Below are 14,888 nucleotides of genomic sequence, written 5' to 3'. Positions count from 1 at the left end.
CGTTTACCTTCCTGCCAGAGTGGTACCTATTTATCTACTTGCACTTTGACATGCTTTCGAACTGCTCTTAAATGTAGGTTACTAAGTTCCTGGCCACTAGGTGTTCGAATCAAGCTCCAGTATCCTTGGCACTATGAGACCATAAAATTTCCTGTGTATGGTCAGCTGTCCAAGGAAGGAGAGGAATGCAGAATTTTATGTAGCAGCCGCACAGCTAACAATGGTTGGATGAACTGATTCTAGGGCCAGGGATGGGCGAGGCTTCAGGTAAGGGGAAGTTTCCCCAGAACCCAGTGGACCACTGGCCATCTAGAAATGCACAATACAGGCTGATAAAGATGGAGTGAGATACATACCAGTGACTCGGGTCACAAAGCCAATTGCTTACTGCTGCTGCACCACCATCACGAGCCTCTATATATGCAACTGCAAATCTACATCTACTATGGATTAGCGATTCAACACTAAAACTCTTAAAATGAGATTTGTAAAACTGTACAGAGACATGATCAAAGGCAAGCAACCATATTTTACAGGAAGTACCGTATTTTTCGCCCCATAAGACGCACTTTTTCCTCTCCAAAAATGAAGAGGAAATCGGGGGTGCGTCTTATGGGGCGAATGCCTGCAAGCCTCGCGCCCTCGGCAGGAGGTCCCACCGGGTGCGCGAGGCTTGGGGCGGCAGCCTGTCGCCCGAAGCACGGGGAGCCCTCGGGAGGGCTCCCCCTGCTTCGGGCGAGTGTCTGCAAGCCTGGCGCACCCGGCAGGAGGTCCCACCGGGTGCGCCAGGCTTGGGGCGGCAGCGGACTTCTAGCTTCTAGGTGCGCGCAAGCAGTCCGCTGCCGCCCCAAGCCTGGCGCACCCGGCAGGAGGTCCCACCGGGTGCGCGAGGCTTGGGGCGGCAGCGGACTGCTTGCGCGCACCTAGAAGCTAGCAGTCCGCTGCCGCCCCAAGCCTGGCGCACCCGGCAGGAGGTCCCACCGGGCGCGCCAGGCGTGGGGCGGCAGCGGACTGCTAGCTTCTAGGTGCGCGCAAGCAGTCCGCTGCCGCCCCAAGCCTGGCGCACCCGGCAGGGGGTGCGCGAGGCTTGGGGCGGCAGCGGACTGCTTGCGCGCACCTAGAAGCTAGCAGTCCGCTGCCGCCCCAAGCCTGGCGCACCCGCAGGAGGTCCCACCGGGTGCGCCAGGCTTGGGGCGGCAGCGGACTGCTAGCTTCTAGGTGCGCGCAAGCAGTCCGCTGCCGCCCCAAGCCTGGCGCACCCGGCAGGGGGTGCGCGAGGCTTGGGGCGGCAGCGGACTGCTTGCGCGCACCAAGAAGCTAGCAGTCCGCTGCCGCCCCAAGCCTGGCGCACCCGGCAGGAGGTCCCACCGGGTGCGCCAGGCTTGGGGCGGCAGCGGACTGCTAGCTTCTAGGTGCGCGCAAGCAGTCCGCTGCCGCCCCAAGCCTGGCGCACCCGGCAGGAGGTCCCACCGGGTGCGCCAGGCTTGGGGCGGCAGCGGACTGCTAGCTTCTAGGTGCGCGCAAGCAGTCCGCTGCCGCCCCAAGCCTGGCGCACCCGGCAGGGGGTGCGCGAGGCTTGGGGCGGCAGCGGACTGCTTGCGCGCACCAAGAAGCTAGCAGTCCGCTGCCGCCCCAAGCCTGGCGCACCCGGCAGGAGGTCCCACCGGGTGCGCCAGGCTTGGGGCGGCAGCGGACTGCTAGCTTCTAGGTGCGCGCAAGCAGTCCGCTGCCGCCCCAAGCCTGGCGCACCCGGCAGGAGGTCCCACCGGGTGCGCGAGGCTTGGGGCGGCAGCGGACTGCTTGCGCGCACCTAGAAGCTAGCAGTCCGCTGCCGCCCCAAGCCTGGCGCACCCGGCAGGAGGTCCCACCGGGCGCGCCAGACTTGGGGCGGCAGCGGACTGCTAGCTTCTAGGTGCGCGCAAGCAGTCCGCTGCCGCCCCAAGCCTGGCGCACCCGGCAGGGGGTGCGCGAGGCTTGGGGCGGCAGCGGACTGCTTGCGCGCACCAAGAAGCTAGCAGTCCGCTGCCGCCCCAAGCCTGGCGCACCCGGCAGGAGGTCCCACCGGGCGCGCCAGGCTTGGGGCGGCAGCGGACTGCTAGCTTCTAGGTGCGCGCAAGCAGTCCGCTGCCGCCCCAAGCCTGGCGCACCCGGCAGGGGGTGCGCGAGGCTTGGGGCGGCAGCGGACTGCTTGCGCGCACCAAGAAGCTAGCAGTCCGCTGCCGCCCCAAGCCTGGCGCACCCGGCAGGAGGTCCCACCGGGTGCGCCAGGCTTGGGGCGGCAGCGGACTGCTAGCTTCTAGGTGCGCGCAAGCAGTCCGCTGCCGCCCCAAGCCTCGCGCACCCGGTGGGACCTCCTGCCGGGTGCGCCAGGCTTGGGGCGGCAGCGGACTGCTTGCGCGCACCTAGAAGCTTGGGGCGCACTGAGCTCAGCACGCCCCAAGCTCCTGGTATAGCGCAGCGATCCGCTAGCCCTGGGAGAGCCCCGCGGCTCTCCCAGGGCTAGCGGACTGCTTGCCGGCACGCAGAAGCTTGGGGCGCGCTGACCTCAGCTTGCCCCAAGCTTCTGGATTAGCGCAGGAGTCCGCTAGCCCTGGGAGAGGCGCCCGGCTCTCCCACGCTAGCGGAGACCTTGCCTGCACGCAGAAGCTTGGGGCGCGCTGAGCTCCGCACGCCCCAAGCTCCTGGTGTAGCGCAGCGCACCTGGGGGGGAAATAATTTTTTTTCCCTTTATTTCCCCCCCAAAAATCTAGGTGCGTCTTATGGGCCGGTGCGTCTTATGGGGCGAAAAATACGGTAAGCAATGAGTCTCAGAGAAAAGTGAAAAGTTCAAGGTCAGACAAGGCACAGAATGTCCCTTCCCTTAACTTGCAGTTTGAAAAGTTACTGCAAATCAGCTAGAAATCTACCAGTGTGTGCCAAGCTACCTTCCTGCTGTCCCTGCCCTGGACATTCATTAGTGGGTTGCAGTTTGCAAGAAACTTGCACCCTTTGCTCCGCGTGGGGCATATTGGCTGCGTCTCCAGTGTTAAAAACAGTAGAAAAAAGGAAGGAGAGGTTATTTTTAAGAAGGAAGATGAGAGAAAACAGAATGCACAGTGCTGGGATACTGCTCATTCTGCACATTCATTATCTTTTTTTCAATGCTGTCAAGAATTAAGAACAAAGCCTTCAATATGGTCAGCACCAAAATAACTTTTTAATAACGCAACAAAGCACCAAGTCTTTTTTAAATTTTGGCCTTGCAGCGCTAGTGGTAACCACAAGTAAAAACAAACGTGATGCAAGCTCAGAGACATTTTCTCAAAACCATGATTAAAACTGGCCTCCACACAAGTTATATATCTGTTTTTCCTTTGGAGATTTGGCAGCAATTCATCCCCTTCAGCTGCAAATCAAAACTGGAACAACAGTCTGGAAGTTTGTGGCTTAAAACATGTGCTTGTTATTTGAGGATATCGGGGGTTTAACTCATTCTACCTTGGTTATTACCAATGATATGAATGAAGTGAAGACTTCATGGTTGTAAAAGAGTGGTCCTGTACAAAAACGTTATGCCTTTTGAGTAAAGAGATCACTATCCTAATCTGATAAATATGGTCAGTATAAGCTTCTGACTAGCCACTATCCTGATTGCCCATGGCAGATAAGAATTGTTTCTGGATAATGAAACATCTCTCTCTTTTTTTCTTTTTACAAATCCCATAAACATCTAAAATATGGGCAGGTGGACAAGTTGCTTTGGGAAACTTAGTTGTATTGGGAGAAGGAGCAGTATTCTGCGAGAGAGTATATGCAGCAGTAGTTTGCAACTACGGCTGTTGCCATCAGGAGACAACGTGTCTCCATGCTCAGCGGTTCTTTGCAGTTCCTCCCCTCTCCTCCCCTGTGCTCTCAACAATATGCAAACCCTCCTCTGTATCTGCTGTGCCCATCATAACGATTGGCAGGTTTCTGTTACTTTTATATGAAGGCCATGTAGCTGAATATTTTTGTTGACTTCAGGGTGTGTGTCTTGACTTCATGCTTCAATGCCTTGTAGGGATAGGAGGGTTGCAAGAATTTGTACTGAAGTCGGCAACGCTCTCATCGTCGCCAGCTTGCCCACCATTTAACCCTCTCAACTTTGAAGCAACACCAATTGTGCGAGTTGCTGTGGAGCCAAAACACCCAAGTAAGTGTCTTCCCTCCGTGCCTTGAGTATCCAATCAGAATCATTAAGTATACTTTTGAAAAGCCACAAGTGTGGGAAGGAGTGGTTGTAAATGTGTTTGAGCAAATGGTAGTATGGTGATTGCCTCGCAATAAGACAGGGTTTTCCAAACTTGGGTCTCCAGCTATTGTTGGACTATAACTCCCATTATTCCGATCAACCAGGGCCAGTAGTCAGGGATGATGGGAATTGTAGTCCAAAATCAGCTGGAGACCCAAGTTTGGGAAACTTAATAAGGAAATGTTAAGTTAGAACCACTCATACTCATACTAGGATGGATGTCAGCATGTTACAAGAAACATGGGGCAATGACAGCCAGTGTGGTGTAGTGGTTAAGAGCGGTAGTCTCGTAATCTGGGGAACTGGGTTCGCGTCTCTGCTCCTCCACATGCAGCTGCTGGGTGATCTTGGGCCAGTCTCACTTCTCTGAAGTCTCTCAGCCCCACTCACCTCACAGAGTGTTTGTTGTGGGGGAGGAAGGGAAAGGAGAATGTTAGCCGCTTTGAGACTCCTTAAAGGGAGTGAAAGGCGGGATATCAAATCCAAACTCTTCTTCTTCTTCTTTTTGTTCTTGGTCTGTAATGTGTACAACAGGAATGGGGAACATGTTGGACTACAACTCCCATCAGCCCTCACTGTGGGCCATACTGGTTGGTGCTGATGGGAGTTGGAGTCCAGTGACATCTGGAAGACCACAAATTCCCCTTCCCTGGTACATAAGTTATATTGCATGGTGGCTTTCTTGAGCTCAGCATTTGCTTGCTCCCACTTTATGTCACTGTTAGGGCAAGGAAACAGTAATTGCATCTGGACATGAAACACATTCTGGAAGGAGAAGAATGGATTTGATATGGGGCTGTTGTTTTGAGTGTCAACCCTGTGTCTCTTAGAACATACAGATCCACCCACAGTCTTTTTTTTTTTAAATCCCTCTTAAGATTTGTAGTGCTGTTATAATATGCAATATGTAAAATCTAAAATCTAAACAAAACTTCATATTCTTTGTACTCAGTATTTCACACCAGCTTGTTCTCCCTTTCTTACTGAGCTTTGCTCGTATGTTACTCTGAAATCCAAGCGCTCCGGAGGTACTTCATTTAAAAGTGCTTTTGTCTTCCCAGGTGAGATGCCGCAGTTGGTTAAAGGCATGAAGCTTTTAAACCAAGCTGATCCTTGTGTACAAGTTTTAATCCAGGAGACAGGGGAGCACGTGTTAATTACAGCAGGAGAAGTCCATCTTCAGCGCTGTTTGGATGACTTGAAAGAGAGGTTGGTGGCAGGGAGAGGTGGTGCGAGAGGAAAAGGAAGAATTGCTCAAGGCTCAGTGATTAAATCCAGCATTTACAAGACAGTTAAACGTGTAATTGTGGTTTAACTTACGGAAAGGTCAAAGCATCCTTTCCCAATTCTTCCTCACTGTTGCCGGTGCACAGTTAAAGATTTTTCATACTGGCATTCCTAGTAGATTTCTATCCATCAGTCAATCATTTTATTTGTATACTGCCTTTCCAAAGTTAAAGCCATGTTCAAGGACATATATAAAATTACATAGCTGCAAAACATAACAAAAGTCGTCATAAACAATGAACAAAACATCAAAAAGTACCCACATAAATTGAACAATTTCCACATAAATCATAAGAGCCATAAGGAATTGGGAGTTAGGTTGTCCCTGCATATTAACTGTAAACTGCTTTTGTATGTTTTCCCAAATCATTTGTTTGCAACCATTGCCCATCTAGAAATCATCTTTGTAGAAAAGCCCATTTTTATCATTCAGAATGTTTGGACACAGTTGTAAAGCTTTCACACTGTGTGCAACAGTAGATTGCTCTGCAACGGCTATGTTTGTTGCCATCTTTTTCACAGCAATCTTTTTCGTATAGACATCAGAAATCAGGAGCCTGATCCTTGAGTGGGTCTCTAGTCTAATTCATTGAGTTGTGGACTGAGTTTTCATTCCATCCTGATACCACTCTTAATTCTTTGGAGGCAGGATGGGTTTCAAGCAGCAGAGTCTCAAAGATCGGGAATGTTCTGGAATATGAACCTAAGTGACTCACACATCTCCTGTCTGAGGAAAGTGCTGGGGCCCATTGCCCTTCTCAGATAATATTTTAGGACTTAACTTCACTCCACACTAACTCACTGGGTTGCAGCTCAGAGGATGGGAGACCTGCTGCTGCTGCTGCTGCTGCTGCTGCTGCTGCTGCAACAACAACAACTGTAAGAGGCAGTTGAGAGAATTTGGAGCCTGTTCTGTTCCTCAAGATAGGAATCTGCTGTATAGTCAGACCATTGGTCCATCAAGCTCAGTATTGTCTACATCAGAGTTTCCCAAACTTGGATCTCCAGCTGTTTTTGGACTACCGTTCCCATCATCCCTGACCACTGGTCTTACTAGCTTGGGATGATGGGAGTTATAGTCCAGAAACAGCTGGGAACCCAAGTTTGAGAAACCCTGGTCTACACTGGCTGGCAAGCAACTCTTTAGGGTTTCAAGCAAGGTTCTCTCCCAGCCATATCTGGAGATGCCAGGGCTTGAACCTGGTACCCTATGCATGCAAAACAGCTGTCCTGCCACTGAAGTATAGGTAAGATAAAGGGACTCCTGACCATTAGGTCCAGTCGTGACCGACTCTGGGGTTGCTGCTCTCATCTCGCTTTATTGGCCGAGGGAGCCGGCGTACAGCTTCCAGGTCATGTGGCCAGCATGTCTAAGCCACTACTGGTGAACCAGAGCAGCATACAGAAACGCCGTTTACCTTCCCGCCGGAGTGGTACCTATTTATCTACTTGCACTTTGGCGTGCTTCCGAACTGCTAGGTTGGCAGGAGCAGGGACCAAGCAACGGGAGCTCACCCCGTCACGGGGATTCGAACCGCCGACCTTATGATCGGCATGTCCTAGGCTCTGTGGTTTAACCCACAGCGCCACCCGCGTCCCATGCCACTGAAGTATAGTCCTTCCTAATATCCTCATCAGGAATGTACCAGGATCCAAAACAGGCTCATAACTGTACTTTGACATAATGGGTTGCAGTGGAGGGGGCGGGATGCCTGTTGCTTTAAGTATGCTAGAATGAATGCTGCCTCCCTCCCTGCCTCCCATTATTGAGTAATTGCTTAATGTCTTAGGAGGCAGCGGGCTGCAATGGTTAATCATAATGTGAAGTTGGCATCATGTGATTACTGGCATTAACTGAAACCCTTGAAGACTTAAGTTTCATTTGCTGTGAGACCTAACTGTCGCCTTTTGGCTTTCTGTAGGTTTGCCAAGATAGAAATTAGCGTATCGAAACCAATTATTCCATTTCGGGAAACCATAACAAGACCCCCCAAAGTTGACATGGTGAACGAAGAAATAGGAAAGCAGCAGAAAGTTGCCATCATACACCAGTGTAAGGAAGAGCAGAACAAAATCCCTGAAGGTGTGCAGGTTGATTCAGATGGGCTGATAACGATATCGACGCCAAACAAATATGCCACGCTCAGCATCAGAGCAACGCCTCTTCCTGAGGAGGTGACTCGACTACTGGAGAAGAACAGCGGCTTAATTCGGACCATAGAACAATTCTCCTCTTACCTGAATGAAGGTAAGAAAACAGAAGAGATGAATCCGAAGACCTTTGACCAGATACAGGAGTTCAAAAAAAGACTAGAGGAAAACCTACCAGGAAGGAAATGGAGAAATGTCGTTGATGGGATCTGGTCCTTTGGCCCCCGAAAATGTGGGCCTAACATTTTACTGAACAGATGTGAAGGCTACAAGAGGTCTGTGTGGCAGTGCCTGGAAGGAAGCAAGCCACCCAAGGAAGCAAACGTGTATCGGGATTTTGACAACAGTCTTGTCAGCGGGTTCCAGTTGGCCACGCTTTCGGGACCAATGTGTGAAGAACCACTTATGGGTGTCTGTTTTTCGGTGGAGAAATGGGACATGGACAGATTTGCCGAGCAAATGTCAGTTAACCGGCAGGATTCGGATGAAAGGAAGTCGGCAGAGGAGACATCGGCAGAGGAGGAAACTGCCCTTGTGTCGAGGACTGGAGACACTGAATCGGCTTCTGAAACTGAGCTGCAAGATGGTGACCAGTGTAGCCTCAAATCATCCAGTAAGCCCAAAGGAGAGGCTTTGCCTGCAGACTGTTATGGCCCTTTCTCTGGACAACTGATTGCAACCATGAAGGAAGCATGCCGTTATGCTATGCAAGCAAAGCCACAGAGACTTATGGCTGCCATGTACACCTGTGAGATTATGACAACGGCTGAGGTCCTAGGTAAGCATGAAACCAGCAACATGCATCATCGTCATCATAATTTTTTTAAATTTAGATCCCGCCCTCACCAGCTGAAGCCGGGCTCAGAGCGGCTAACAACAGTAAAATAAACAACATTCTAAAATCGTTTCATTATAAAATCAGCTCAAAATCAGATTAATGGCAACCATTGGGCTAGAGTTCTGTGAGGATTGCCAAAGGAGGGAGTCAGGCTGTGCCCTGGCCAAAGGCCTGGTGGAACAGCTCTGTCTTGCAGGCCCTGTGGAAAGATGTCAAGTCCCACAGGGCCCTAGTCTCTTGTGACAGAGCGTTCCACCAGATTGGAGCCACAGCCCAAAAAGCCCTGGCTCTGGTTGAGGCCAGCCTAACCTCTCTGTGGCCTGGGACCTCCAAGATGTTCTTGTTTGAAGACCATAAGGTCCTCCATGGGACATACCAGGAGAGGCGGTCCCGTAGGTACGAGGGTCCTAGGCCGTATAGGGCTTTTAAGGTTAAAACCAGCACCTTAAATCTGATCCTGTACCCCACCGGGAGCCAGTGCAGCTGGTATAGCACCAGGTGAATGTGATCCCACAGCAAGGACCCCGTAAGGAGTCTCGCCGCGGCATTCTGCACCCGCTGGAGTTTCTGGGTCAGTCTCAAGGGCAGGCAGCCCCATGTAGAGTGAGTTACAAACAGACCACATGGTAGATGTTACATCCGTAGGGGGAAAGCATTGTCAGAAAGCTGACTGCGAATGACTTCCTTGGCCATGCCAGCTTTTGCTAACCTGATGCCCTCCAGATGTTTTTAGCTACAGTTCCCATCAGCCCCATCCAGCATGCAGGTTTGGGTTGATGGAAGTTGTGGTCCCAAACATTTGGAGGGTGCTAGGTTGGCAAAGGCCGACCAAGAAAAATAATTATATTTCCTGTGATTCTCCAGGTATAGATGGAATTATCTGCAGGTGGTTGCTGTTGATTAAATTTCTGAATTGCCCTTCATCCGAGATCACAGGGCGATTTACAATATACTGTAATGTAGTTGCAATATAGTTAAACTATGGAACTTGTTTCTATAGGAGTTAGTGACGGCCACCAACTTGGATGGCTTTGAAAGGGAGCTGAACAAATTCACGGAGGATAATGCTGTCAGTGGCAACTGGCCATGACGTCTATGCATTGCCTCCACAGTCAGTACTTCTGTATGCCAGTTGCTGGAAACCACAGGAGGAACTGCTAAAATAAGAGGACAGAATGACAATATTTTTATAGAAGAAGGTAGACCTATCGAATTATCATTCCTGTATGAAATCATGGGCAGGATTTGAGATATGAGCAACGGAGGAATGTAGAGAATGGATTTGTGGGGCTTAGAAAATAAATGTAGATGTGTTTTAATGCAGCTATTAAGGGGGGGGGAATCAGGGAAGGAGAGATGGGAAGTAAAGAAAAAAAGTGTAACGAAAAATTATATATGTATGATTGGAGTTATGTAATAATTTGTTTGCTCATTGCCCACTATTTTTAGGGGTAAAGAAAGTTAAATGCCTCATATAATAACTAGCTCCATATGTTCCTGTTGGAGTGGGATCCCTGTTACTGATCATGCACAACCCCAGTTCTCCTATTGAGATTTTGCAGCAGTTGTGTGGTCAGTAAAACTCACTCCAACCCTTGAGTGAAGTCCCTACAATCTCTTCTTAATATTCTGAGATCTGAAGTTTTTCACACCATCATTTAATCGTAGCTGGTTACTCTATATGACTGTTTCCCGAGACTCTCTCTTGCCCCGGGTGTTAATTAGTCCTCCCAGTTCAGTAATTGTGCATCTGAATTGATGAAAAGGATGCAACAAGCTCAGTAGGTCTTTTCCCTTTGCAGGTCGCGTTTACGCTGTCCTCTCCAAAAGAGTCGGCCGGGTGTTGCAGGAAGAGATGAAAGAAGGGACGGACGTGTTTATTATCAAAGCAGTGTTGCCAGTAGCAGAGAGCTTTGGTTTCGCTGATGAAATCAGGAAGAGAACAAGTGGCCTAGCCAGTCCACAGCTGGTCTTCAGTCATTGGGAGGTAAAAATTCTATTCACTCCCATCTGCCTTGGTGTACAATTTCTTGTAGATGCAGGAAAAGAGATCAAGATAAAGGAAGGGAGAGGTTAAATGGTGGTCAAGACTTAAATTTGCTCCGTTCTTTCCTAAGCCAAGCCATACAAGCAGCTTTTAATCTGCCTTTACAGTGGTACCTCCGGTTGTGAACAGGATCCGTTCCGGAGCTCTGGTCGGATCCTGAGGAATTTGCAACCAGAGGTGCCACTTCTGCGCATATGCGCGGCGTGTAGAGTGCTTCTGCACATGCACGCGTGGTGAAACCCGGAAAAATACTTCCAGGTTTGCTGCGTACGTATCCTGAAGGATATGTAACCGGAGGTGAACGTAAGTAGAGGTACCACTATATATTTGCTTTTTCCAATGCACACTTCCCAATATTCTGTTCTTTCAATAGGTTTTGGGTTAGGGTGGTCCATCCACTGCTGGATTGAATTTAAAGTCCATTAAGTCCAGCATTATGTATCCAGCAGCAGCCAGATGTTTCTGGGAAACTGGTGAGCAGGGCATGAAGGCAGCAGCTGTCTTCGTCTCCTACTCCTGGTTGCTCCTCTTCTGCCACAAAAAAAGAGTAGAAATAAGATACTAAGGAAGGACAATTTTAAAATAATTCTATTCATTCTCTATAAAGTGGCCCATGTTTGAGACATGTGTTTCTGCACACAAGAGAGACATATGTGGTGGAATACGATAGAGATATATTTGGTGTAAAGCACTCCTTCCCAAACTCCCCCCCCCCCATGGACCACTTGACAAATTGCTGAGGGTCTTGGCGGACCATTTAATGATTGTTTTGCCTGTTGCAGCGGTTGTAATGCGCAGCACTAAGTAGATGCTGTACGGTTATTAATTGTGTTTCTATTGCTCCTCTTATTTCTTGCATCATATTTTATTATGTTGTAATTTGCATTTCATATAATTCAAATTGTGCAACGGAATAAAATGCAAGAAATAACAGAAGCAATAAAACGACAGTTTAAAATCACTGTGGATATTTAATGCAGACACAACCACCAGAATGAAGTTTGCAGACCCCTGGTCCACAGTTTGGGAACTCCTAGCATAGAGGGAGACAGTAAATGGAGAAGCATCCATTTTTAGAAGGAGTATTCCACCGAATGCCCCAGTTTCTGGGGTGGGGAGCAACAGTGGGGGCAGGCGTTTATACTCTGTTTTGTGGGCTTCCCATAAGCTTCAGGCTGGCCATTGAAAGAGAGAGAGGATGCTAGATTAGATGGACTTTTGGTTTCACCCAACAGAGCTGTTTTTCTTTTATTTAGCCTGCTAACAAGGTAACCAGCACACAGGGAAAACAGCAGGGGGGTGTTTTTGTGCTTGTAGAAAAGATCCTTTCTTTAAAGCGTTCTTTCTGGGAGGTGAAATCTTTTGAAATGCTGAAATAGATACCATGGATCAAATATTATTTGGATCTTCAGAGGCTCTTTGCAGGTTGATAGCGGCAATAAAATAAGTGACCTGTACACTTAGTTTTCTGCCTCCTCTCCTTTCTTCTTCAACTGTGTTTTTCTCCAACCATGTAATTTACAATCAAGAGCTTTTGAGGAGAAGATTCTTTAAGGGAATAGAAAGAAGAGTAGAATTGCATCCCTTTTCTAAGAGCATTTTTCGTTTTAAAGTCTGAAATCTGCTCCCTGTTTTCAGAGACCTGCGAGAGGAAAATACAGACTTGAGTTCAAAACGCGCTGTGTAATTCTTCTAAGCTCTGGATGTGTTAACAGATCTGCTGCCTACCAAACAAACAAAACTGCTGCTTTATCCCCTTCCAAGTTGCTTGTGCAAGGAAGTAGCTTGTTTCTCTTGAATCCAGTTCTAAAATTCAGACTCTTGTCGCTCTTGACATCATCAGAAGTCTTGAGTGCCACCACGTGACCCGCACCCGGCCACCCTCTTACCTTTCCTCTTCTTTGTTGGGATATTGATATCTCAGTGTTAGACTTCACTACTTCCCACGTACCAGAGGAACCACTGACTGGGAGCATTTACTATAGACATGATTGGCTTTGTAGACCTCATCCTAAACTGGCTGGGAAGCTTCTGAGATGATGGGGAGCAACATTTGCTGATATGGATGGGAGTTGTAGTTGTGTATGTCTCCCAAATAATTCATTGAAGTAATGCATTTTATGCAGCTCAGCAGGAAATGATGAGCCCTTAGCCCAGTTAAATATGGCATTTACAGGTTCAGTTCAGCCAGCAAGGAGGGTTGGCCAGCAGTGGCAGCAAATGTGTTAGGAACCAGACCCTAATTTGGAGGGACCTGGGCTTGCAGTATTGACTTAAGATCCTCTTAACATCCTGCAGTAAATGAATGTATTTCAGCTATTTTAAATTCATGGTCTTCTCAGCCATCTCTTTTTGACAGCAGACATCTATCAAGGACATTTTTGATTCCAAAGTAAACGAATGAGAGGTACAATGCACTTTGTTGTGGACGTACAGTACTTTTGACTAATCAAATTTCACTGCAATAAACATTGGAAGCTAGTAAAAGGAATTTTAAGTGAAAAATGACACACAGTGCAAGGCTGCGAGATGACCATTTTTTCCTCCTGTGGTTCCAAGATCAACAGAAAAAAGCTCTCTGAGCATAAAAAAATTAAATCCACTTCAGCTCCATCTGCTCATTCTTGGAGCTTTCATTGAGTGGCTTCTACCAGTACAGTTAGACATTCAGGAATCCAGTTCTGATTCTATGCTATACAGATTCCGCTGACTTCTGATACCTTCATAGTATTTTGTAAAGTTGGTGTGTTAATGATCCTGGCTGTACCCTTGCTGATTTTATTTGTTATCTTTAGATGACTGCCATACTGCAGCACATCCTTGCCTGCAGCCCTTGCAGTAGGCCAGAGTAATCATTTGACCATTAATGATCTCCAACTTAGCCTAACCCACCACACAAGGCTATTGTAAGGCTTAAAAATGGGATAATTCTCACCTCCTTGTGAATGCGTGACTGATATGTGCGTAATCGTGTACACATGCACAGCGCTGAACCCGAAATTGACCGGGAAACTTCATAAAACTTATCTCTTTGTCTCGTCTTACCTCTCAGGGTTGTTGTGAGAATAAACCAGGATTCCCTGTGAAACTGAAAATGCAAATGCAAATATATATTTATACAGCTACACTTCTTACAGGCTGCTTTGTTGATTCCTCTGGGAAATCAGCACACGCCCACACAAAAAAGGGAGAAAACCAACAAAAGAAAGGAAGGAACTGAAAACTTTTTTTAAAAAAAAGAAGAGGGATGGAATAGAGAAAGAGTGATATTTACTGTACTTCAATAATTGTCAGGGACATACTGAGCAGAAATTATTTTTCATTCATTTTTAGGTGACTAGCGGTACCTTTTAAAGATTTGAGTGCATCTTTCCTAATTTCAAATATGTCTGCTTTTAGCCGACGGTCAAAAATCACTGTTCATTGCTGCCGCCCCCTTCCATTAATTCAGCTCTTTGCACAATTCCTCTCTCCCCCTCCCCAGGTAATTTCAGATGATCCATACTGGGTACCAACCACGGAGGAAGAGTATCTGCACTTTGGGGAGAAGGCAGACTCCGAGAACCAGGCCCGCAAGTACATGAATGCTGTAAGGAAGCGGAAGGGACTTTATGTAGACGAGAAAATCGTGGAGCATGCTGAGAAGCAAAGGACTCTCAGCAGAAACAAATAGCTGCCTTCAATTCTGTTTCTCTGTTAAGTGCAGGTGGATTATCTTCTGTACCGGAGATTCAAAAAAAGTCACCTTGGATGTACAATTCTGTGCGGGTTTTCTTACTGCGAGTTGTCTGTGGCTTGAGTTTTAATAAACCTAAGCCTTTCCAACTTCTTTTCTTGTGATTATACACTACAGCTTCCTTGTTATATTAGCGGCTTGCAAGCGTCCTACCTCCTGGGAACCGTTTTCACATCTCCTCATCTGCCAAGGGACACCTGCAGGGCTGAAACAGAATCCCTGCATACCTTGAGTCAAATAGGCATTAGCATTTGGTCTAATTTTAACCAGCTATAGATGGATCAATGTAGAACATTTTCATTTATTAGAATACTACTCCTGATTAATCAGCCAGCATTTTTGTAATGAATGAATGATTCACTGTTTATTAATTGAAATAGTTTTGCGCCTCCTCCAGTGGCAAAACCTCCCTCAAGGCGGCTTGCAAAATAAAATGGAATAGAGCAAAACACACCTGACAAATAAAACCGGCAATAAACAATAAAACAATTGTCCCCTAAAACGATTAAAAGCAGTAAGAAGACAATGTCTAAAACCATCAATCCCAAGAATCATACCT

The 14,888-nt window shown here is 47.9% G+C and overlaps 1 protein-coding gene across 1 annotated transcript in view; it reads left to right on the top strand.

Moving 5' to 3' along the window:
- Positions 1-14,418, top strand: part of EFL1 (elongation factor like GTPase 1) — a 67,297-nt gene extending 52,879 nt beyond the window's left edge. Inside the window, exons 16-20 of the mRNA XM_083475322.1 lie at positions 4,040-4,171; positions 5,332-5,479; positions 7,480-8,486; positions 10,349-10,533; positions 14,078-14,418. Coding sequence (XP_083331448.1) covers positions 4,040-4,171; positions 5,332-5,479; positions 7,480-8,486; positions 10,349-10,533; positions 14,078-14,266 — 1,661 coding nt within the window. The 3' untranslated portion in view covers positions 14,267-14,418. The remainder of the gene's footprint in view (positions 1-4,039; positions 4,172-5,331; positions 5,480-7,479; positions 8,487-10,348; positions 10,534-14,077) is intronic.
- Positions 14,419-14,888: the final 470 nt, after the last annotated feature.

The sequence above is a fragment of the Podarcis liolepis genome (assembly GCF_965112155.1).
Source record: "Podarcis liolepis genome assembly, chromosome: 14".
Taxonomy (NCBI): Eukaryota; Metazoa; Chordata; class Lepidosauria; order Squamata; family Lacertidae; genus Podarcis; species Podarcis liolepis.
This window is presented reverse-complemented; position numbering and strand designations above follow the sequence as displayed.